General features: G+C 38.4%; 2 protein-coding genes across 25 annotated transcripts in view; one reads left to right on the forward strand and one right to left on the reverse strand.

Moving 5' to 3' along the window:
- The first annotated feature begins 260 nt into the window (after positions 1 to 260).
- LOC125231093 (actin-related protein 5) lies at positions 261 to 14,243 on the forward strand. Its single transcript, XM_048136438.1, has 12 exons — positions 261 to 421; positions 504 to 669; positions 897 to 1,063; positions 2,065 to 2,256; positions 5,092 to 5,322; positions 5,957 to 6,078; positions 6,301 to 6,381; positions 6,662 to 6,823; positions 7,595 to 7,758; positions 8,332 to 8,469; positions 11,903 to 12,057; positions 13,833 to 14,243. The coding sequence occupies exons 1-12, from the start codon at positions 313 to 315 to the stop codon at positions 14,135 to 14,137; spliced, it is 1,992 nt and encodes a 663-aa protein (XP_047992395.1). The 5' UTR covers positions 261 to 312; the 3' UTR covers positions 14,138 to 14,243.
- A 2,542-nt stretch (positions 14,244 to 16,785) lies between these two features.
- The window catches only part of LOC125231267 (zinc finger protein ZFP2-like), a 45,491-nt gene continuing 36,479 nt past the window's right edge, over positions 16,786 to 25,797 (reverse strand). For all 24 annotated transcript variants that reach the window (XM_048136666.1, XM_048136664.1, XM_048136665.1 and 21 more), the window contains 4 exons: positions 22,269 to 22,406; positions 21,637 to 21,743; positions 21,056 to 21,138; positions 16,786 to 20,957 (listed from right to left, as the gene is read on the reverse strand). In XM_048136666.1, coding sequence (XP_047992623.1) covers positions 21,068 to 21,138; positions 21,637 to 21,743; positions 22,269 to 22,406 — 316 coding nt within the window. In that variant the 3' untranslated portion in view covers positions 16,786 to 20,957; positions 21,056 to 21,067. The remainder of the gene's footprint in view (positions 20,958 to 21,055; positions 21,139 to 21,636; positions 21,744 to 22,268; positions 22,407 to 25,797) is intronic.

Below are 25,797 nucleotides of genomic sequence, written 5' to 3' on the forward strand. Positions count from 1 at the left end.
CAGTATAAGTCGAAATTCTATTATTTTTAACGCAGCCATTTGCAGCTCTAATTAAACCATTAATGTGGCTTTAATCAGTGGAATTGGTGGAACGATAGCAAAGAGTAGTATAATATATCAATCAAATATCAATAGTGTATGCAGGATCGTGTAATAACCTTGTAACGAGTTATCACCACGTTTTTTTATGTAACTAAAACAGATTTGGAAGAAGAAACGTCAAACTGACATTGACAGTTGTATGAAGTGGATGGTTTTGGTTTGTGCGGCCTGTTTCTTTGGGTTTATTATTTAGGTAATTTGTATAAAATAATGGATAACAACGTTTTAGTTTTAAAAGACTACAAAACCGTACCAGACGTGGTGCATGAATATGAGCCTACTTTAAAATTCGGCCATATACCTTTAGTTATTGATAATGGTAAGTTATTGTTTATGATACTTGTTCTTTATTGTATTTCTTACTTTATTTTCGAATGTTTTATGACCAAAACTTGTCTCAGGATCGTACCAGTGCCGTGTGGGTTGGTCAATATACGACGAACCTCATTTAATATTCAAGAATTTAATAGCAAGACCCCGCAAAGATAGAGTGAAGAAAGATGCTGAACCGCCGGTAACGCCGCCAATTCAGATCGGAAATGATATCATTAACATAGAGGCAGTAAGGTAACTAAAGTGATTGGGATATTACAAATAAACTTTTAAAAATATTAAATTAACAGACCACTTAAAATGTGTCTTATGAGTTAAATACAGTAGATTGGAAAAGGTTTTTAATTCGTTAATTGCTAGTAGTGAACCTACAATGTATTTACTCCTGAAAAACACTTATATTGAAATACTTGGTCATAAAAGACTAAAAAAAGTCTTTATTAATCATATTATTCATTCAGGTTTCAGCTAAAAACACAATTCGACAAGAATGTGGTCACACATTTTGAGGTGCAGGAGCAAGTCTGTGACTACATATTCTCTCACTTGGGCATAGACAATGAAGGAAGCGTGCCTCATCCCATCGTGATGACTGAAGCTTTTGTTACACCCAATTACTGCAGACAGTGTAAGTTTTTTTTGTATCCTGGGCTACTTGCCTCCTAGTCAAATCAGCTTCTTATTAAGAACTGTCAAAACAAATTTCAACGTCTTGTTAATATGGAATTAATTTGAAATTGAATTGAGTGATAAATAATAAATAAATAATAAATAAATATTAAAGGACATTCTTACACAGATTGAATGAGACCCACGGTAAGCTCAAGAAGGCTTGTGTTGTGGGTACTCAGACAACGATATATATAATATGTAAATACTTATATACATAGAAAACATCCATGACTCAGGAACAAATATCTGTGCTTATCACACAAATAAATGCCCTTACCGGGATTCGAACCCGGGACCGCGGCGCAGCAGGCAGGGTTACTACCGACTGCGCCAGACCGGTCGTGAGTGATGTCACGGTCAACTCAGTTACCTTATATATTTCTACCTGACTTATTAAAAATAAAGAGGATTTAAAAATAACTTCTGTCCATGTTTTTCTTATATTTATCTGATGCTTTATTTCGTGCATGGTATAAAATATTTTATATTAAGTACAGCAAGGTCCCTATTGGTGATCTTACGCTAGTTTTATTTCATGTCTACTGACAAGTGTTATTAATTTATATTACATAAGAGTTATCTGACAGAGAACTTCTCTAAAAGAGCTTAACAATAAGTTGTTAAACACCAATGTCAATGCATGGTACAAACAGCAACACCCTTAACTGACCATCGGTAGACTTTATGCCCTTGTAATAAGGATTACAAATGTACAGCTAACAGTGTTGCCGATGGTACACAACATTTAAAAGGCAAAATTAAGATTGCAGCATTTAACAATGGTTTCTGCTATAAACTGAAATAGATATTATAGCTCAAGAAGAAGCATTTTTTTGTATTTATTAAAATTCTCTTGTCAGCAGTATGCCACATTTCTCATGATCCTACAGCCAAGCAGGCATGTGCTGCATAAAATTCTTTCAATTAGTACAATAATATGGTGTTCTTCAATTACAGTGATGTCAGAGCTGCTATTTGAAGGCTATGGAGTGCCAGCAGTGAGCTATGGAGTGGACTCCCTGTTCAGTATGTACAGGAATGACATTGGAGACACTGCTCTCATTGTCAACTGCGGCTACCACACTATACACATCATCCCTGTTATAAGGGGAAAGGTTATTGAAGAGCATGCAAGGAGGATTAATTTAGGTATGGGTTAGTTAGATATTGGATAAAATAGAAAGGACAAAAAAATGTCATGCAGTTGTCTATGACTAGGGAATGCAATCTCGACGAGATTGGGGCCCAGGCGAGATCTCGGGAATTCATGAAACCAATCTCGCGAGATCTCGCCAATTTCGAGATTGGCCGGTTTGTGGGTTTATTCTTGTAAATAATCACAATATAGCAATGAATAAGGATAACAATCATAAGAATGATTGCTATTATGAAACAAATATTTATCTTGACTATTTTTTCAGATTTTTTTGATGTATTTTACATTGTTTAACATAAATTAAGTACCTCACAACTCACAATATATTTTTAAAGTATAGATTATTATGTAAGAAAATAAAATAAAATAATTCACGAATGAGTAGAAGCGTGCCAATTTCGAAATCGTTGTCATGCCAACCGCGAACAAGTACACAGTAGAGACTACTTAAAAAATCTTTATTGATGAAAGGATAAAAATTTAACATTATCAAAATCAAGGTTATCCCTACCATCATTAAATAGACCCACATAAAAACATTAACTTAGTTGACTACTAATAAATAATTTAATTATATTAGACTACCAATACAATACGCTTCTTAAACCCGACAGTTAAATAAGAAACTAAAATAGAAAGAAAAACGGAAATATATACATAAATATCATTAAATAAATATTATTTTTCCACAGATTGACTTAGTCCCACGGTAAGCTCAAGAAAGCTTGTGTTGTGGGTACTCAGACAAAGGCATACATAATATACAAGTACTTAGATACATAGAGAACATCCATGACTCAGGAACAAATATCTGTGTTCATCACACAAATAAATGCCCTTACCGGGATTGAAATCCGAGCCCGCGGCGTAGCAGTCAGGGTCACTACCCGCTGGGCTAGGCCAGACCGGTCGTTAAATATATAATAATAACATATTACAATATATATAGTAGTGTGACTATTTAAAAAAGAAATAAAAAAAAATATAATACAATAATTTGATTTTTAGAGTGTAAAATAGAAATTGTTATTGGTTGCCTAACAAACGAGAGCCGTAGTGAGGTTGTTGTAGGCTTCTGCTCTCTCGACATCCAACAAAACTCTGTGCACGAAAATTCGTAAAATAGATGGCTGTGTGTATACAGCCATAAGTGTAATACCATAATGGCGAATCACGCAAATAGGTCTGGCTGACACCTTTCGAATTATTTCGAAACGGTCTGAATCTGTCATTCGTCATTCCGAACTCAGATAGGTAAATTATTGAGCGAAATAAGCGAGTTGAATCTCTCGATCTCTATTGAGTTAACAAGTTGGCGAGTTCAGTTAAATGATATAGTTCATATAAATCATTTACAGCTTGGGAAAGAAACATGACTAGTCATTTCGCGAGCTTTTTATGCTTGAGTTAAATCTCGTTGATCTCGCGAGACCTCGTCAATTTTTCGGCCGAGATCAATCTCGCTAAAAATGACCGAGATCTCGTACAAAAGAGATCTCGCGAGAACGAGATTGCATTCCCTATCTATGACAATACAATACAAATCATTATGAGCAACAATAATTGCTAACCATCAGGCAATTGGAAATGCCTGTGCCTATTTGACCATTTCCAATATTACAAGTTGCTGCTTTAATCCAAGCTGCTATGGTTTTATGTACACATCATTACATGGAATGTATTTAAAGATAATAATTTTGGACGAGGACTTCCTTAGTTTGAGACATGGACTGGGGCATTTTATGTATGATAAATCGCTTGTATGAACATACGTACACATGCTTCCAGCTTTCCGATGCGTAAATGTCTTCATACTAAGAAACGATTTCTCATACATAAAATTCAGCTCGATGCTGACAGACATCACCCATACACTAACATTTTATTTTTTATTAATATTGTTATTGATTTCTCAGTGTTACTTGGACGACCATAATACAACCACTCAGTTTTAATCAGAACATAGATTAAATATGAGAAGATCATACCATTCCATACATTAAAATGCGACCGCCTAAGAACGCGAATACACTACACCACGAATGGCGACACAAAAAAAAATGCCTTTTTGCTATCGATTATTTGTAGATTGGCGTTTAGTGTCACTTTCGAGCCATAATTCTATGTCAAAAGTGACACTTAACACCATCTACAAGTATAATCGAAAGCTACAAGACATTTTTTTTTGTGGCGCCATCTATGTGTGGTGTAGTGTATGCGCGTTCCACAGACCAACCCCTATAGACATCCATTACAAGACGACTCGCGGTCACCAGCCTTCCTAGTATTTGCACTGATATAAGCGCGGGCGCTCGCCGTGCCCGATCAGTATTGACCAAGTAACAGACCCGAAAGCAGCGCGTGTTTTTCGCACTAAAAAATTGGAAAAGGGTATTTTGATACCTTAAAGATGTCCACCTGTAGTGGGAAATGGTGTGGAAAGGTAACAAGAAGCTCAAATTTAAAAACAGACGGCATTACATTCCACAAATAAGTCATATTTATAATTTATTCAGAGTCGGCATAGGTCAACTTACATTGGCCACTTACGCGTCAGTAGAGGGACAGTCATACTTCTGTCCCTTTTCATCTGGCGCGACTGCCCGCCGTCCTTGAAACGGCCAATCACAGCGCGCTTAACACATTCCCCGCCCGCTCCTCGCACCCCAAACACTGGTGACTCGTATCGCGAACAAAATATACAAGATTGCTACTCTATAGGAGGTTCTCTGTGGCGCGTTCTTAGGCGGTCGCATTTTAATGTATGGGATGGTATGATCGTCTTATATTTAATTTATGATCAGTATCAAAAATTTGTTGTAAACCAGGTGGCAGTGAAATGGTCTGCTACCTCCACAAGCTTCTTCAGCTGAAGTACCCGGTCCACGTAAACGCCATCACCATGTCCCGCGCCGAAGAAATCCTGCAGGAACACTGCACTATCGCGCTGGACTATCAGGAGGAAATCAAGAAGTGGGCTAACCCCGACTACTATGAGGCCAATGTGAAGAAAATACAACTGCCTTATGTGCAGACAGCTAGCTCTTCAGGTTTGACTGGTAAGAGTAGTTTCAGTAGGTGTACTATTTTGTGTGTTAGTATCATTGAAATATGGCATAATGGAGAGATCTTAGAGGAACACTGTAATATTGTCCTGGACTAACAGGAGGAAATCAAGAAGTGGGCTAACTCTGACTACTGTAAGGCTAATACATGAGTGAAGAAGATACGATTGCCTTAGTGCAAACAGCAACTCTATTGATATTAGTATCATCACAATATTGTCACAGAATATATAATAGTACAAGTACAGAAGGCTGACTCCTTTGATGTTCACAAAATGCCGCCATTCTCAATTCTTACCTACATTAAAAAACGGACCGCACGCGAGCAGCCGACATTGAATGCTGTTGCGCCGCGCGAAAGTCGTCAGCGTCACCACTGAATTGGCCGCGCTCGCGGCCGTCGGGATTATTTGTAGCGCCGCGATAGAATCGGGGAGTGAGCCGCCCCTGATATTATCAAAGATCCTGCACCTGTATACTATCCTGGAATTGAAATATCACAAGAATACACGCAGATATTTAATTTTCTACGGTAGAATGTCTGTGTTCATCTCTACAAACCTCGAAATCTCTCTATCTAATCTAATTTGTATGTGTATAATCCTATATTTATCTATTTTTCTTCCAGCTGAACAACAAAAGGAGAGAAAGAAAGAGATGGCACGGAGGCTACTTGAAATTAATGCGAGAAAAAGAGAAGAAAGACTAGCAGAAGATGAGGAACAATTGAACCATTTACTTTCACTACAGTTATTTTCTTTTTACGAAATACAGGCAGTACTCGTTTGTGTTTTTAATATTCATTTAAAAAAATACTTTCAATTTGTAAAGGTTAACAATGTTATGAAACTGTTATGAAAAAGTTATGAAACTTTCAAACAAATTTCAAATTGATGCATTTTTAATATTTAGGAATTTAGAACGGAACCCTAAAAACAAGTTAACATAGTAATTATATTTATTTGATTGCAGGATATGATAGAGGGCGGTGACACAGACGAATTCAACGAGGCTGTCAAAGGGTTGGACTTTAAGAGCTATGAAGATCTTCAGGTATAACCCCAATAAAACTTTAATATATCTCGACAGACATTAGTAAAATTCAAGCGCAGTCAGACAACAGATTTATCATATAAGAGCATTTTTAAGTCGAGTAGTCGAGTTCTCATATTCGGGCGATTTTCTGACTCAGAAAAAAGTCATTTCGTTTGATTTTTCACTACTCTTTCCAACTCTGATATCTGTATCTGCGTCAGGTCATAAATATTTGAACAGATATCTATTGCCATGTTGTTCTATCCCAAAAATGACTATCAATGTTTATATCTTGCAGAAACAAATAACAAACCTAAACATGCGTATAGAGAAGAACAAGCAACGAATAGTAGCGGCGGCGACGGCGGACGAGAATATAGAAGTCCGTCCGAGCGGCCGCTTCCAACCGCCTTCCGACCCTGAAGCCTTCCAGATATGGCTCAACGACACCAGGACTAAGGTATAAACTTTTTTTATGATAAATCGGTGGTAAACAAACATACAACTCGTAAGAAACAAACAACAAACCTAAACATGCGTATAGAGAAGAACAAGCAACGAATAGTAGCGGTGGCGACGGCGGACGAGAATATAGAAGTTCGCCCGAGCGGCCGCTTCCAACCGCCTTCCGACCCTGAAGCCTTCCAGATATGGCTCAATGACACAAGGACTTAGGTAGTTAAAGACTTATATAATACGCCGGTGGTAAACAAGCATGCATACGACCCGCTTGATGGTAAGCAGTAACCGTTGCCTACGGCTGCCTGTAAGTCCTGAGGTTTTATATTTACCTCATTTACCGATCCGAACACACCAGGAGGAGGTTTAAGTACCTCGGTACCCTCGTTAAATACTGGTAACATTATATGTTTGTGGTTTTATATTTTCCTAGCTGGACTCTGTTCTAGATCTGGATTGTACCACTGTGCTGTGCCCTCACACAAAAAGTGAGACGATGTGCAGTGTTCAACTGTTCATATTTCAGTTGGACGTGGTTTATGTACAAATCCATGGACATGGACTAAGCGTGTCACTAATATCTAATTACTTGCTTACATTTTAGCGTCACGCTGATCGTCCGCGCTGAAAGGCTTATGTATGGTGTTGAGAAAGCGTTTTTAATAACGCTGTGAAGTGAGCTGCGTGCCGACCGTTCGACGCGGATGGCGTGACACTAAAACCAGCTTCATAGAGCATAAGTAAATAGTTTGAAGGTTAATTTTCGTTTCAGTACCGCGAGCTAGTCACCCGGCGCGAAGCTCGGCGCGCGCGCCGCGCCGCCATGGTGAAGCGGCGCACCGCGGCCGCCGCCGAGCGCATGCGCGTCATCTCACGACTCGCAGCCGCCGGCGACGACTTCGGGAACCAGGATTCGGACTGGGATGCTTATAAGAGGTAACTCCTATGATATGGCAATAGTATCGCATGGCAGGAAGAATCATGCTTGACAACTCGCACCTCGCAGCAGGCCTCGGGTTGGGACGCCTACAATAGGTAACTCTGTGAAACCGTGTTACCCTAGTATCGACATGACAGAACTACTATTTCAAGTCATTTGGTTAGTTACTTACTTTCATGCTTATTTTTCTAACATCTTTACAAGATAATGTATAGTCTTAAGCTGCGTTTTCACGTAGCGTTCTAATTCTGAACGAGCATTCGTATATTCGCTCGTGCGCAGATGACACACTTGACTTCCATACCTATATCGGTGCACAAACGAATGCTCGCTCAGAACTGTTTAGAACACTAAGGGTCAGTTGCATCAACCACATTTGAAAGACACATCATCGTCACACAGCAGACGTCTATGGAACTTCCCATACAATAAAATTTAACGAACGCTTTAACAGTGACAGACAATCGCCCTTAAGTGAAAATACAGCTTTAGAAGGATTAACCTTGAGGAGTTTACTCGTTGAGGTTTGAAAGAGGCTCTAAGTTCTAATTTATTACTTTGACTTCCAGCATCAGCCGTGAAGCTGACTCCGACTCTGAAGCAGATGGTGAGCGACTTCTGGAGCTAGAAGAGACACTGCGCGAGCACGAGCCGCCGCCGCCCAGCGACCAGAGGCACCAGCTGCACCTGGCTATTGAACCCTTCAGGTAGTCACATCACCATTACTGACTCCAGCATCAGTGTGAAGCTGATACGCGCGGTGATTGACGGTGAGCGACTTCTGGAGCTAGAAGAGGCACTGCGAGAACACGAGCCGTCGCCGCCCAGCGACCAACGACATCAGCTGCACTTAGCTATAGAGCCCTTCAGGTTAGTTCAGCTAGGTTAGCATAGTACAGCACAGAAAATACACTTTTTATAAAACCAAAGTTAAAAATGTATTCACAGCAATACATATGTGCACTTGTGCAGCACTGTTTTGAACAGCTGACTGAGGGCCGCCATCTGAGCCGAGCGAATTGGCTCTGGTGAGGCAAACGTGCGCGCACGAGCACGGACGTTTTTCGCACGAGGATGCTCGGTCAAAAATGCTCCTCGTTACGGAGTGAAGCATGTCGAATGATCTTCGACAATTTTACGTGAGTGACCCGATTTTATGTTTAAGAATACTATTTCCTAAAATGTGTCTTAACATCCTATCAGGATGCCTACTGCCTAGCCAATTAATAATAGCGGACGAAATACTTCCATGTATTTTATTCCCGCCTCTTACGAGTCGAGTATGGCAGCTTATGCTTAGGGCGAGGGCAAATGTATGCCTTACCACAATTACTGGTCGATTCTTGAGAGCTGGCATGAATGGAATGAACAAAACTTTGATTGTATGAATGACACCTGTATCGATATACGTACAGTCGTAAATGTCAAGTACGTGTCAAGAGCTATCATTTTATATATCATATTATTTATTCACAGACCATATTCTTAAATCCGCAACGCAGACTTCGTCAACTGAATACAAAGCATCACGGACTCTATCAGCCTACCAATTTTTATCAAAAAACGTGATCCAAATGTAAAAACTTATCGAGAATAGCACTATTAGTACAAGCTTCGTCAAAAAGTAAAGTATTTTATTGGTTAATCTGTCACACACACACATTCATATTTTCATTCACTCCTTCGTTCCATTTCTGCCTACTCTTGTGAATTGACGAATTCGCATTCAAGCGCATGTTGCGCAAGTATTTCCTTGACAAAGTTTCTTCATCGTCATCTTAATGATTCACACTAGGTATAGTATAGGTGGGGGGGTGCCGTGATGACGTGCTAGCGAGCTCATTGCACCCCCCTATAACGGCTTGGACGGAAACGCCGCAGGGGTTTAGTGGGTATTCTCTTCCCCCTCCCTCTGATTAGCAGAGGGGGGATATGGGAGGAGGGAGTCTCACATACCACCCCCCAATGGGCCTCCTCAGCCCGGGGGTGAGATGCGTAAATGCATTCCCCTGCGTCAAAAAAAAAAAAAAGGTATAGTATAGGTATATCAATGTAAATATATATGTATGTTTATTTTTATTACGTATATATGTAAGTTTATCTTGAATATGTATAGTTTAATATTCATCTATCCATAGTTTAGGGGGCGTCCATTAATCGCGTCATACGTTTTTGGCTTATTTTAGACCCCCCCCCCCCTCCCCCATGGTGATCTTTGGTGATATTTTCAGGACCCCCTCCCCCTGGCCAATATGACGTGTAATTTTTTGGCAACTTAAGTAGACTTTTTTGAACCCACGAATCAACCAAATCTGGGCGCGAAATTCAATTTTTTTATGAGAATTAAACCTTCGCCCACTCATTTTTAAGGTTCCGTACCTCACAAAGGAAACCACTGAACCGATTAACTTGACGGGCATGTAATTTAAATAAAATAAAGTTGTTTTTAGGGGTAAAAGTGAAAATGAAAAATCTATGTTTTTTGAAAAAGTTTTTAGCGTGTTACATATCAAATGAAAGAGCGTTAATTGGGCCATTTTTTTTTCAAAGTTGTCCACCCCACTTTTTTCTTGATTTGGAAATTTTTATGTGCTTTCCACTCAGAATCGCGAGCTATTATAAATATTATAATTCTAATAGGAGAAAAAACGTGTCCCAAGGTTTTTCCCTATTCTGTTACCATTTCTTCATACATTTGGTATGGTGGTAACGGAATGGAACTAATGGAAGGTCTAAAAAAATATGGAAATCTTGGGACATTTTTTTTCTTATCACGATCAAAGGAATTCGCGATTCTGAATATGAATCGCGTAAAAAATACCCATGTTACAAAAAAGTGGGGTGGACAATTTTGAAAAAAATGGCTAGTTCAAAAATATATGTTTTTAATAATTTTCTGTCAAGTAATTTAAGAAAACAGGCAAAAAACGACCATACCTTTATCTCCGAAACTACTTAGCATAAAATTTTCAAAGAAATACCGGGGATAGCCTTTAATGTATAGATTACAGGAAAATCTATTAAAAATATATAGTCAAACCTAAATCGGACTTAAAAGACAAAACACAAATTACGAATTTCACTCACTGGGGCTGCAAGGAGTTACCAAATCTTTTGAAAGTTTTGAGTGCGTTTGAATATTACATGTACATTCATTTTTGTTTCGTCTTTTTTATACATACATACATACATTACATACATACATACAATCACGCCTGTATCCCATGAAGGGGTAGGCAGAGCACATGAATCAACTCAAGTTTCAGTGCCACTCTTGGCAAATAACGGGTTGAAAAAAAAATTGTTCAAAATATCTATTATTTTCAAAAATGACTTAAGCGCCTCCGCTTAAGCTTTTCTTGTGATGTATGTAGTTCCTTGCAACACGAGTCCAACTCACGTTGACCGGTTTTTAAGTGTTATGGCTCGTCGATGATTCCGCCAACGTCAAGGTTTAGGAAGGCACGCGTTTTTTGAAGACAGTTGGCCGGTGAGCTCTACATTTGTCAAATTTGCCGCCTTTTTTCAGTGCCATGATTAGGTTGACAGTCTATAACCGACTGTTCGTGTACACGTGATGAGGGCAAACTAAAAAAATCTTTGAGAATGAAAAATAACCGACTGCACACAGCTCTTTTTTTCTCACTTGATGGTTTCATCGGAAGATCAGCGCTAGAAGTCATCAGCAACACGCTGAGATGAGGCCATTTCGTGGCACTTCATTCCTTTCTGTGTGTTGTAATGTGTAATTAATCTTGACTGTGTTCACGAATAAATTATATTCTATTCTATTCTGTTCTCTTTGCACTGCACAACGCAAGTTACGACTGTAAAAGTTGATATAGAAAAATAGCTCAGAAATATGATTTTTTCTTTACGTTAGTGTAACAAAAAAAATACACGTGATATGTTCCTAACCCCCCCACCCCCCATGGTGATATTTAGTGATTTTTTCATGACCCCCTCCCCCCCTATGCAGTATGACGTGATTAATGGACGCCCCCTTAGGTTAAAGTTTCCTTTTCCTTCTTTAATGCCTTGAGGCATTAAGTCCGCCATTTGTACCTTATTTTGTTGTGCAATAAGGATTAAATATTTGATTTATTGATTTTTCATAATATAAGTTGTTTAATTAAACAGGGCTCCAGAGCTGATGTTCCAGCCATCAATGCTGGGCAACCTGGAGGCGGGGCTGGCGGAGACGCTGGAGTACGTGTTCAAGCACTTCAGCGCCGAGGACCAGCTGCTGCTCGCCAACAACGTCTTCCTCACGGGGGGCTGCTCGCAATTCCCTGGTAACCATTCATTCACTTCAATTCTATTCAAAACCTTTAATGTCATAAACAACACATGTCAAAAATACAAAAATAATAATACAATAAAATAAGGAATTAAAATAATCTTAAACAACTTAGTCAAAAATAATGATAAATACTAACCATAAACATATTGAAATAAAACAAAAATGTCAAAAAAGAAAAAACACACATTCATCATTTTAAATTAAACTTACTATAGAATTCACGTACCGTAAAAAATGCCTTGTCAATTAAAAAGTCCTTCAGCTTTTTAACAAACAACTCATAAGAAGCCGCTTCTTTAATGTCACGGCTCAAACTATTATATATTTTGATACCCACCACCTCCAATGAGTTTGATGATTTCGCGAGCCTGACTAATACAGATTCATTCTCTCCTAGCTGTGTCTGGCTATATCGATTCAGTCAACAAGCTTCAACACCTCTGGTGTTTCGGGTGTCCATGGGCGGCGGTGATCGCTTACCATCAGGCGACCTGTCTGCTCGTTTGCCTCCTATCCCATAAAATAAAAAACATTCTTCTGCGAATTAAAAAAGGTCCGATTTCCGAAAGTAACGGTTCCATAAGATGCAACGAACTAGTTGTGTTGTATGGTATGTATACGTGTAACAAGCTGGAAAAGTTTGTTCCTGCGACTCGGTTAATCATTCTTCACTTTTATGGAAGTACCGAGTAGGTATGTATCGCAAAATTAAACTTCGTCTTAAGACGCGGAGACACGAGGCGCAACGAAAATGCGCAGCTGAGTTGTATGTCTACGTATATTATATGCGCCATTACCCGCAAAACGTCAATTGAAATTGTCCAGCTGACTCAGATGTCTTGTTTAACTAACTGGGTTACAATTGTTAAACCCTGGTCCCAGCCATGCATAAGCTAGCTGTGACTTTAGTAACGTCGGTCAAATAGGTCAAGTTATAAGCCAATCCAAAGTTTCAACTGCACGCTTGGCGCCTACGTCATGAGTTTTTACATAGTCTAAAGAACTTTTTAACCGCCTTCCAAATCTCAAAGGAAGGAGTTATCAAGTAACTGTTTTTTTTTTTTTTAATGTTTGTTCCTCGATATCTCCGTCGTTACTAGACCGATTTTGAAAATTTTTTTTTGATTGAATGTATATGCATACAGATTGTTTCCATTTTTCTCAGAACCCAGTTCTGATGATGGGATCCTGGAGAAATCGAGGGAACTCCTCAAATCTGAAAGGCATACATATGGTGATTTTTGTGTTTTTAAAGGAACAGCATGCATTTACGTACGGAACAGTAACATTTGGTGCAGTGGAACTCCTGATGATGGTCAGAATGGAACTCCTCAAATCTGAACGGCACACTTATAGTGACTTTGGTATTTTTATAAGAACAGCATGCACTTACGTCCAGAACAGTGATATTTGGTGCAGTGGAATTGCTGATGATGGTCAGAACGGAACTCCTCAAATCTGAACGGCACACTTATAGTGACTTTGGTATTTTTATAAGAACAGCATGAGTGACATTTGGTGCAGTGGAACTGCTGATGAAGAGTGAGCCGGCCCTGGTTAGAGTTCCGTTCTGATAATCATTCTCATCTGTAAGTACTTCAGAATCATCCAGATTTCAAAATTGGTTCAGAAATGACGGAGATATCGAATAACAAACATTAAAAAATATACAGACGAATTGATAACATAATCCAACATTTGAAAGTATTTATCACCAGAACCCCAAAGGAAGGCGGTTTTTTTTTCTTAAAAATTATTTAATTCCAGGTTTAAAAGAAAGACTAGAAAGAGAGCTCCTAGAAATGCGCCCCTTCCAATCGACGCATAAAGTGGTTACCGCCAAAAACGCAAGTCTGGACGCGTGGTACGGCGCTCGCGACTTCGCTGGCAGCAACGAGTTCGAGAACTGGTGTGTGTCCAAGGAAGACTACTATGAGCTGGGGGGAGAGTATCTGAAGGAACACTACGCGAGTAACAAGTATTTCAAGAGCCCTGCGCCGATTGTTGATAATACTTTGGCCCCTGCCGGCGACGCTAATGTGGTGAAGGAAGAAATAGTTGTCGACTGTTAGTTTTAAAGTGTGTATATATTCTGTGTTTGAATTGAAGCTGCAACTTGAAATGGTATCATTTCTATGGAATAAACTGATCTTATAAAAAACTAAATGTCTTCTTGTAAACCATCATCATTAAGAGCCATTGCGCACTGTTATTGATGTGCCGACGGAAAGTTTCCAAAATTCTGAAATTTTCACATAGGAAAACTTCGGAAACTTTCCATACTTTGTATGGACAATTGTAGTGTGTGTGGATTGAGTGAGCACCTTCCGAAAATAAAAAAAAATATGCTGATCATTTAGTAAAAGTTCTAAAACAATTGTAAAACGAATCTCTGAATTTGTAAAAAGATAAATCAAAAGTTACAGCCATTAACATGTGCTCACTCAGTTCTCACAAACTACCAACGAAAACAGTGACTATTCATTTAACATATAATATTTATATACTAACATTTAGTAAAAAATAGGCCAACCTACCTCTATAAATATTAGATCACCTAGTGACGTATTAAATTTTTTACAAATAGTTTCTTATGCTCACTCAATCCACACACTTTTGAAAAGCCGAATTTTGATGAAAAACATAAGATTTAGACCGCTATTATATGTGTATAGTTTAGTAAAAGTGAAATGGGAATTTGTAAAATACAAAACGAACCACTAACGTGTCAGGTTTTTTTATAATAAATTTTTGTAAGTGCTCACTCAGTCCACACGTTTTGAGAAAGTTAAAAATGTAAATATCTTACGATTTGTAGCACCTAAGACACTCGAAAGTACTTCAACATTTAGTAAAAATTTTTACTAAATATCCACCATCTAATATTTTATATTCGTTGTCTGGTTTTAAAGATATTCAGACATAACTTTTCTCATACAAATGTATCAAGTAGGGTGACTACACTATGTCGGCTCCTGATTTTCCCCACCTTCCCATTGTCATATTGAGATTGGGGAGTTTCGTTCGTTCAATTTTGATAATATTAAACTAATACCATATTATTTATCCATCTGCAAACTGTTTTTAGGTTATGTTCTTGGCCTAGTGATGATGTGTATTGTGTAATTTTTATCGACGTCACGATGATAACCATATCGACATGCATGCATTAAAAAGGACATGAATGATAATTGGTAAGAAACAAAGAATATAATACTTCACTAGTAAGAAACCAGAACCTGGTAATCTAATCGCGCTAACAGATGAGCGTACCGGATTTGTAAGTGGGAGCGAGAAATAGTTATTCTTTTCTCGCTCCCACTTACAAATCCGGTGAACTATTATCAAAATTGAACGAAACTCCCCAATCTCAATATGACAATGGGAAGGTGGGGAAAATCAGGAGCCGACATAGTGTGGTCACCCTACGTGATACATTTGTATGAGAAAAGTTATGTCTGAATATCTTTAAAACCAGACAACGAATATAAAATATTAGATGGTGGATATTTAGTAAAAATTTTTACTAAATGTTTTTTTTTTTTTTTTTTAATTTATTTAGAAATCAAACAGCCTTTTACAAGTACGGTTTACAAAACCATACTTGAAATATGTTGAAGTACTTTCGAGTGTCTTAGGTGCTACAAATCGTAAGATATTTACATTTTTAACTTTCTCAAAACGTGTGGACTGAGTGAGCACTTACAAAAATTTATTATAAAAAAACCTGACACGTTAGTGGTTTGTTTTGTATTTTACAAATTCCCATTTCACTTTTACTAAACTATACACATATAATAGCGGTCTAAATCTTATGTTTTTCATCAAAATTCGGCTTTTCAAAAGTGTGTGGATTGAGTGAGCATAAGAAACTATTTGTAAAAAATTTAATACGTCACTAGGTGATCTAATATTTATAGAGGTAGGTTGGCCTATTTTTTTACTAAATGTTAGTATATAAATATTATATGTTAAATGAATATATTCACTGTTTTCGTTGGTAGTTTGTGAGAACTGAGTGAGCACATGTTAATGGCTGTATCTTTTGATTTATCTTTTTACAAATTCAGAGATTCGTTTTACAATTGTTTTAGAACTTTTACTAAATGATCAGCATATTTTTTTTTATTTTCGGAAGGTGCTCACTCAATCCACACACACACCAATTGTATGGGTGGAAACTTTCCATTTCATAAATTTAAGTTCCCTTTATTTTTCGTGAAAGTTTCGTGAATTTTTCAAGAAATTTAAGATTTTTTTGGAAACTTTCCGCAATTTGCACATCACTACGCACTGTAGACTAGTCGTCGGCGATTAGGTCTCTCGGCAACCTAAACTCGACAACTAACCGGTGACCGAGTGCGTAATCACTAATTTAACCTGCCTGTCGACGTACTGTCACTGAAAAAACATATACCCTTTCTAATAAATAACTAATATAACAATTCCTGGGTACGTAGCCGAATGGCACAAACGCTCGTAGACATCTATAGCTCTTGCGTATTGGCGCGACAGAGCCAGACTACCTGTCGCGGCGTTTCGCGTCGCAGAAATGCCATTCGGCTACGGCACCTGCATAGTTCGGCTGTCGTCGAAATCGGACACGAACCAATATTACGAAATTTTTAACGGTTGAACATGCATTTCGATTCAATACTAAATTTTCTGCTAATGCTAAGCAGGTTCTAGCTAGGGGGTGATTTAAATTAAAACAAGGGAGTTAGCCACAAATATCATGGCACGTTTATTTTTCTCCACTACATGGCGACTTCTAAAAGAATCGTGACTTGTTATTTTGCATTTCACATAATAGTTTCTTTTTTTATTAGAGCTCGCAAATGAGCACTAAAGAATAATTTTACAATGTATATTTTTCCATAAAATTAAATAAACTCTGTATTTATTTTGATCTCGATATAAATCACTATGAACTGAAAAAAATTTAAAACACTTTGTTAGTTCGCTAATTATATTGATTGATGAGACTATAATAAAGAGTACATTTAAAAAATCACATTAAAGCATATACATAATGCTGACTACATAGACACTCTTACAGCCCCGCCTACCGTTTAGGTTGCATACCAAAGTATAACAATAAACAATTATAAACAATAAGGATAATTAATAATTCACATAATATGAAGATTTATAAGAAAAAAATCAAAAATATTTGATAAAATATCACAAGTAGTCAGACTATAAACAAGTAAATAAATGATTCTTGTAAAGGAGGCTGTAAGAGCGATATCCGCGTGCAGTTTAATACACCACAGTTAACAAACCTAACTTAAAACTAGCCTAAAAATTTTAACAATAAGAAAACAGTTTAGTAGTTAAAAGTATTGGTCATTAAAACTCTGAAGAGCTATAACTAAATGACAAACGTACCAAAGCCATCATGCCATGATGTTTGCTTAGAGAATTTTTAATAAAAATTTGGAATTAAATTATGTAAAGTACTCCAAAATTTGGTTAAGTATGGCTTACAGCCACGTATAATTTTATTATAATATAGACGATAATTGTAAAAACAATAGTGACTTAGAAATAGCTCTCAGTATATAAAAAAAAAGTTAAAATCCTTAGGCTGTACTCTCATAATGATTACAATGTAAGCAACGCAATAATTGGCAAAGCGGAAGTTCGCATAAATCTAATGATACAATAGAACTAAATATATGTACCTTAGACATTATGATTACACAAGGCTCACTGTATCTGCTCGTTAACCTACGATCCAATGTAACTGGTCGACGGCCCGGGCCGCCTCTAGACTAGCACTCGGCCTCCAGGAAGTATACATTACACTCGAGGGATATTAGGATATGTACGATTTCAAAACCGAATGTAAAGGGCTTACAAAACAACGGGCTGCTCCATCGCAAAAACCGCCGATGGTCCAAAAATAACAAAAAATAACGCTGCCAATATGAATTCATGTGAGTATTCTTACGTTTCAATGTGGATTTCTTTATTTTTTAAAGTAATTCAGTCTTTTCTACGTTTGAAAATAAGTAGAGGAGACAATAAAAACTATTTTTACGGTTACGTAAATTGAAATGGCTCATTACTTCTCTATATATAGTAACTAACATCGGTATGTAAAATAGTTAAGCAGTGAAGGCACAAAATAATCGATCCTCTACCTTATTGCCAGACCTTAGTTTATGTTCCTTCACTGCTATTATATTATATATCGGTCCTCATATCTTACGAAATATATTTCCAGTGAACAAACTCACCAGATTATGTAGACGAATGTACCTGCATTTATCGAAAAAGTCAGAAATATACTTCGTAACAAAAAGGACCTTGCGCCAACTTCCGGAATGGCTCGGCTAGGGTGAGGTACTATAGCTCATATAATTATGTATAATTTCAAGAGAAAACAATAATAAAGAAAGTGAACAAATTATAACGAAAATATATTATTAATTCTAGAAAATAAAACGTGATCACCCTCGCTGCGCCACATCGAAGTTGTAACGCAACATACATTTCTATATTTTATATGTACCTAAATCGCTATGTTGGTGTTTCTATTTCCATTCATATATCTATGGATAATACATGGTGTCAACACTGTGGAGCACCTAAAAGGTAGTGCTACACAATGCCGTTACAAACTATGTTTTATAATTTTCAATGGTGAGTTATAATGGTAGCTGAAAGATATATACTACTCGTAAAACTCAAGTTAGTTTGTCTAAATAATACTGTTCTCAATGGCTTGGTAAGAAACTTACTAAAAGTGTACAAGAACTCGAAGACAATTATCTGATAGTCGTAACCTTATACATTTTATTTCTGGGCAACTAAATGCATCCGTCGTATTCATATTACCGTATTTTATCTTAAAATATTGTGTACATATTTTTTTTTATTTTAAAATGATAAATGAGATATTGGCCTATTTTCTCGTGTTTTCTTTTAAATACAGAACTATCAAAATATAAAAAAATATCGAGGACTATCAAACAACATCCATATGTATATTATTATATGTACATACATCTACAAGGAAATTTTGTTTTTTATACCCAAAAGTAGTCCCGCACTAAGTATTCTAATTTTAGTCGAACGATGTTTTCCTCAATTTCGACTCGTATTTTTGGTAGACGTCTCGTCGTTAGTCCCTATTATTCCTATCGTGGATTGTTTTCCTTCCATATCAATCAATAAATAAACCCTACCAATATTTACAATTTCTAACCCAGCACATGGACACACGCAACAAGATGGAAATAAAATAATGCATCTATGCAACAAGGTAAACAATAACAAGGAGAAAAATAAATCCAAATAAAACAAATAAAAAGTATGATGTCGGTACGTAACACACTATGAGAAGGCGAGTACTCTTACAATATTCTATGTCCAATTCTACCCTGACCTGCAGACTTAACTAACTTACTCTACCACATCATTTACAAGAAATGGCACCAATCTATCTTTGATATCAAAATGGCAAACCATAAGGAACCCCCGCAGCGGACACGGCACCGGCCCGTGCCGAGTGCACGAGTGTGCACGAACGTCTCGGCGTTTTGGAAGACTACTGCGCTATATACTATTCGTTATTACTATTATTCGACAAACGACTAAGGGAAATAAATAGTATGGTTTTTATCGATTTTCCTTTGTGATACGGATAAGGGCATATATACTATATTATATCCTAATTGGTAAACGATAACACTCTGTGTACGACATTTTCAAGAAAATACTCTACATGAACATTCACATTGAAAATTAGTTAATGTATATGAAGTTTAATCAATGGTGTTACGATGATATTGCCTAATGTCGCTATCCGCTAGAAGGCACACAAAGTTTAGTAAGAAGCTTCACAAATTATACGCTCTGTCGTGCCAGCCCGCCGGCGCGCTTATTGCTTCCACTCTATAGCGCCCGCACGCAGCGAGTCCACTCCACGCCGACCCAGGCGGCGTCACACGCATGAACACTGAACATAACTTTACCAACCAACGCAATACGATTCAAAAATATTGCCAATTTTATGTTGCAACAGGCACTTCTCTGGATTTCTCCAATAAACATCATATTAAAGTTATTCATTTTGTGAAGCTTTCAATATTGCCTCTGAGGAATCTGCACTTTGTGGAATTATTTGTACTTCTTCATTATTATTAGTTTATATGAACTGGAACCGTCTTATGGATTACTACGGGAAGTATCATCTAGTAATTTAATCTTCTCAGTGATCAAAATACGTCTCATCGGTAACAGCACTATAAAAATTATCCGACTTCATTATACACCGACACATTCTATTTAAGTTAAAGCATCGCAATAAGATATTGTTACAATTCACTACGCCTTACGAAGATTGTATGTATACGACAAGCGAACGGCGAACGTCAAAATTTAGAATTTCAAGTTGGAGATTTACCATTCACGATCCAAAAGTTACCACTAAGCAAATTAGAATATGAGATCAAAAATTTAGGCCTACAATCTATATGATGAGACTTTTTTTTAAGTAACGATTTATGAATGCCACCACGAAGCTTAATATAATTATGTGATGGTATAGATAAATCACAGTTGTGGATATAAATCACAATGCATATCATAGGCGGTACCGCTACTGACTACTCGCTACTCTCGTCCTATTGTGATGTCCACCGGCTCCGCTCGCGACTCGCGACTCGACGCTCGCGCGTCACGCCCGACGAACTCAACAGTAGCTAAATAAACTCCTAGCAAATAAACAATCCGTGCCCGGTCCATGCCGACAATCCAGACGGAAACAACCGCTCTCCTCGATATTGATGACTTTATATTTATTCTTATTCTGTAAATAGCTGCTCTTGTTGTTGGCTGCCACGCAACTTGCACTCAGGCTGCTTACAAGTCAACCGAGAGCTGAAACAAATGACAATAGTTTAGTAGGTTACTTCCTAATAGAAATAAGTCTCTATGAAATCGAACCATTTAAAGTACATAAAGGTATCAAGTGTTACCTTTTGTGGCGATCAGTCTGCCAGGTGCATCTGACCCGACATCTGGGGCTGCGGAGTGGGGGTGTGCGGCGGAGGCGGCGAAGCTACATACATACAACATATTATGATAACAGTGATGAGTTTATAATTTATATATAGTAGTGTTACTACTTAAAAAAACAAATCAAAAAATATTTCATAAAATAATTTGATTTGTTCCCTACATCGATATTATGATAACAATTTGACTCTAAGGTAAGGTAAGACAACACAAAACACATATATAAAGATGTTTTAATTTTGTGTGTAACTTCATTTGATCTTGGACAGAGAACAACTGAAAAGACGTAGGTACTTTAAAATCCAAGTAGCTTATGCTCTATCTACAATTTATTCCTGGGCCGTTTTATTATGGGTCCTGTGACACATTTCTGTTCATATAACCTCGTAAGAACGTCTTGTCACACCAATGCCTTTAGAGGCCTTAAAAAATATATAGTTAACGTTTTCGGACCCATAATATAACGGCCCAGGAACAGTACAAAATATTTGTCAATTTAAAATTTAAGGAAGCTGAACTTGAGTTGAGAAGGTCTACTTACATATCGATGCGATAGACTGCGGCGACATAGCAGACATCTTGCTCGTATCTTGCATGGAAACTTGCGTTCCTTGAGATGTCATATAACGATTCACCATAGGAACAAAGCTAAAAGATAAAGTTGACATTAACTTTTGTTCACAATCCATATTTATAATCAGTATGTTAGAAATTCGAATATCACACAGTGATGTTTATAGCAAAAATCTGTTTAAAGAAATAAATGCATACATACGTAGGTAAAAACGAATTTATAATAAGTTATAAGCATGCTCGGAGGAAATTTGGATTAAGATACAAATTGTTGCCGCCCGATATACAATAGTTTCATAATATGTAGTTAATTTTGATATGAACAAATGTAGTGTCCCATGCCTAAAAGATCTAACCTAACCTTCTTGCTATGTAAATTGCACAAATAAATTAGCATTTGTTTCGAACAAATTCGCTAACAAGAATATTATATGGAGACGGCAAAGGGGATACTCGAATTTTTATATTTTCTTTACTTTCTCCCATAAACGCACCCTTTAGCACAACTTGCCTAGTCGCGCGCGAGTCCATACATCAAGCGAGACTTCAAGTATGGACTCGCGCGCGACAAGGCAAGTTGTGCTAGAGGGTATGGTATACCTTAAGTCACAGACGCCGGGCGAATCAACAAAGTTGCTATTATTCGAGTTGTTGGTGTTGGTGGCGACGTTGTTGATGGTTCCGATGCTGTTGGCCGACACGTTGCTGTGGTTGTCGCGGTGCACGCGGTTGTGATGTCTGTGTACAAGGTATTAGTCCATATTAGAGGTATTTTTTTAAATTATAAATGGGCTTACTCGTGACCACAGACTACCAGATACGAAGACCAGAAGGTGCCTGTTCGTCTGTAATGCTTCTCATTCATAGTATTCATTATTTAAAAACCAGTATTAATACTTGCAGGCAATAATTTAGACTTTTTAATAATCCAGGTCTTTTTCTCGGGGGAGCCTCACCCCTAGAGAACGCGTCCCCAGGTAGCGGATAGGGGAACGCTCGCCAGGTGGACCTGCAAACGGACACCTGGAGGGTAAGGGTGAAATAAAATAGCCCTCGCGGACGTAACAGGCCGGAGAAGGTTACTCCGAAATCAAACCCCTACCAGTGGGCTTCTTTGAGGTAATCGAAGCAGAGACCACTGGCAGTGCTGCACGATTAGGTTGGGTCGCGCAGAAGGGATGGCGGCGGAAGAGCTCGTTAAGAGCCAACGGCGGCGTCCAAAATTCTCCTGGTGGAAATACAACCTTGGCGTCAGGTGGCAACCGGTCGTAAAACACAAAGCCAAACCTTTCCTCCCTGTACATGATGAAGCACAAAGAAAATATGAGTGAGTCAAATGCTAGGGCGTCCCCCGGAAGCGACGTAGAAGCGACACAGAATGCGAAAAAGAAGAAATCTACTAGGGCGTCCCCCCGAAGCGACGGTTTTGACAAGAACTCGCGTTCGCAATCTACGTCTACTATAAATAAGCTTAGACTGGCAACCTGGAACATCGGCTCTATGACAGGACGCAGCAACGAACTTAGTGAAATACTAATAAATAGACAAATCAATGCCTGCTGCGTTCAAGAAACCAAGTGGAAGGGGTCTAAATCGAGGAACATTGGAAACGACTACCAACTTCTATACCACGGGACTACAAATAAACGAAATGGCGTAGGCATCATCCTAGATAAAAACCTGAAACAGCGTATCATTAACGTAGATAGAAAAAGCGACAGGCTTATAGCTGTGAAACTCGCTATGGACAACCAACCGCCATTCAACATAATCTCCCCTTATGCGCCCCAAACAGGATGTACAGAACAAGAAAAACTAGAGTTTTGGGAAGACTTTGACGAGCTGATTCAAGGTATCCCCCAAACAGAATACGTACATATAGGCGGAGATCTAAACGGCCACATTGGAGAAAAAGCGAGCGGATATAGCAACGTTCACGGTGGCCACGGGTACGGGAAAATCAACACGCAAGGGACATCCATCATAGACTTTGCAATAAGATCTAATCTAAAAATTATAAATTCCTGTTTTAGAAAAAAGCCCGAACATCTCATCACCTACAAAAGTGGAAATCACAGTACACAAGTGGACTACATCATGGCAAACAGCAACATGCTAAAACTATATAAAGATTGCAAAGTTATTCCAGGCAATGCTCTTACATCGCAACACAGACTACTGGTTTCAATTATGCATCTTCCGAAACCCCTAAAAACAACTACCGACAAGACAGAGCATATTAAATGGAGAGAAATACACGGCCCGAAAGGTCCCACGTTACTACACCAAATATCCTGCTATCTAGAAGAAGACATGAAGGCGGATAAGCAAGCGAGCTTAATGTGGGCGGACTTTGAGAACTTCTGCATAAAAAAGGCCAGAGAAATACTCGGTGTCTCAAAAGGAGCATTGCGTAACGCCAAAGACCCTTCTTGGTGGAATGACAGCGTGAAGGAACTTATAAAATCAAAACGAGATGCCTTTAAAACCTGGCAAAAATCCCACCTCGAAGAAGACCGGGCCGTTTATAAATCACTTAAAAGCACTGTTAAATCCGCAGTAGCACAATCCCGAGCCGCAGCGAATGAACATTTCTACAATAGGCTGGAAAAAGCAGAAAATGAAAACGCTATATACAAAACCGCGCGCCAGCGACATAGACTGACACTAGATGTCAAAGGTAACAAGTACGTAAGGAACGCCCTAGGTACCCTGCTAACAGCGGACAAAGATATCACAGAAAGGTGGAAAGAGTACTATGAACACCTTATGAATGAGGAATTTCCCAGCGAGCCAATGCTCCATACACCACCAATCGAAGGACCCATAGATACTATAACCCTGGAAGAAACCAGGAAAGCAATCGCTAAAATGAAATACCACAAGGCGGTTGGCCCAGACCAAATCCCAGCTGACATTTGGAAGAAACTAGGATCTGCTGCTCTACCGTGGTTAACGAAGCTTTTTAACCACATTCTTAGTGAGGTAAAAATACCATCGTCTTGGCGCAAGAGCACACTATGCCCAATATTTAAGAACAAAGGGGACATAGCAGAATGTTGTAACTATAGAGGCATAAAGCTTACTTCGCACACTCTAAAGATATTAGAAAGAATCTTTGCCAGACGCATAATGGATATCAGTAGTATAACAGAAAATCAATTTGGTTTCGTGGCCGGCAAGTCCACCATCGACGCAATTCACACCATACGAATCCTTATGGAGAAACATCGAGCAAATAAAGAGAACCTACATCTACTCTTCATCGATCTAGAGAAGGCCTTCGATCGAGTGCCTCGGGAGCTTGTCTGGCAGTCTTTGAGAGCACACGCGGTCCCAGAACGTTACATACTGATAATTCAAGATATGTACAGTAATACCACAACTTGTATTAAAAGTCCCGCAGGTATAAGTGAATCATTCTTAGTAAAAGTAGGAGTGCACCAGGGCTCAGCACTGAGTCCCCTCTTATTTAATTTATGCATGGATTATATAACACATGGCATACAAGAGCCTACCCCGTGGTGCATGCTCTATGCGGACGACATCGCGCTATTAAGTAAAACCGCCACTGGCCTTCAAGAATCCTTAAATAAGTGGGTGGAGAGAATAGAAAAGCATGGACTACGAATTAGCCGCAGTAAGACGGAATACATGCAGTGTAATTACGGAGCAACAGCGGACCTAGAAATTGATGTGTGCATAGACGGTACACCATTGCCTAAAGTAGAAAGTTTCAAGTACCTTGGGTCCGTCATTACAACCGATGCAAATGTTGATAAAGATGTTAACCATCGAATAAATACTGCATGGCTCAAATGGCGGTCACTAACCGGGGTCCTGTGCGATCCCAAAATGCCAGTTAAGATCAAGGGAAAAGTATATAAAACAGTGGTGCGACCAGCCTTAACCTACGGAGCAGAGTGTTGGACTATGAAAAAAGTTCACGAACAACAACTGCACACTAACGAAATGAAGATGTTGAGGTGGGCCGGCGGTGTGACGCGTCTAGACAAAGTCCGCAACGACTATGTTAGAGGTTCCTTCAAAGTAGCTCCTATCGTGGAAAAAGTGAAGGAAAGTCGCTTGCGTTGGTATGGCCACATACAAAGGCGCGAAGACGACTACG

This window comes from Leguminivora glycinivorella, chromosome 11 (assembly GCF_023078275.1).
Source record: "Leguminivora glycinivorella isolate SPB_JAAS2020 chromosome 11, LegGlyc_1.1, whole genome shotgun sequence".
NCBI lineage: Eukaryota > Metazoa > Arthropoda > Insecta > Lepidoptera > Tortricidae > Leguminivora > Leguminivora glycinivorella.

What these genes read in the sequence shown, in the direction of transcription:
- LOC125231093 (XM_048136438.1), top strand. Translation starts at nt 313, where the DNA reads ATGGATAACAACGTTTTAGTTTTAAAAGACTACAAAACCGTACCAGAC. An exon ending in TGCAAGGAGGATTAATTTAG is followed by an intron (nt 2,257 to 5,091) that starts GTATGGGTTAGT and finishes GTTGTAAACCAG; the next exon opens with GTGGCAGTGAAATGGTCTGC. An exon ending in GGGCTGCTCGCAATTCCCTG is followed by an intron (nt 12,058 to 13,832) that starts GTAACCATTCAT and finishes ATTTAATTCCAG; the next exon opens with GTTTAAAAGAAAGACTAGAA.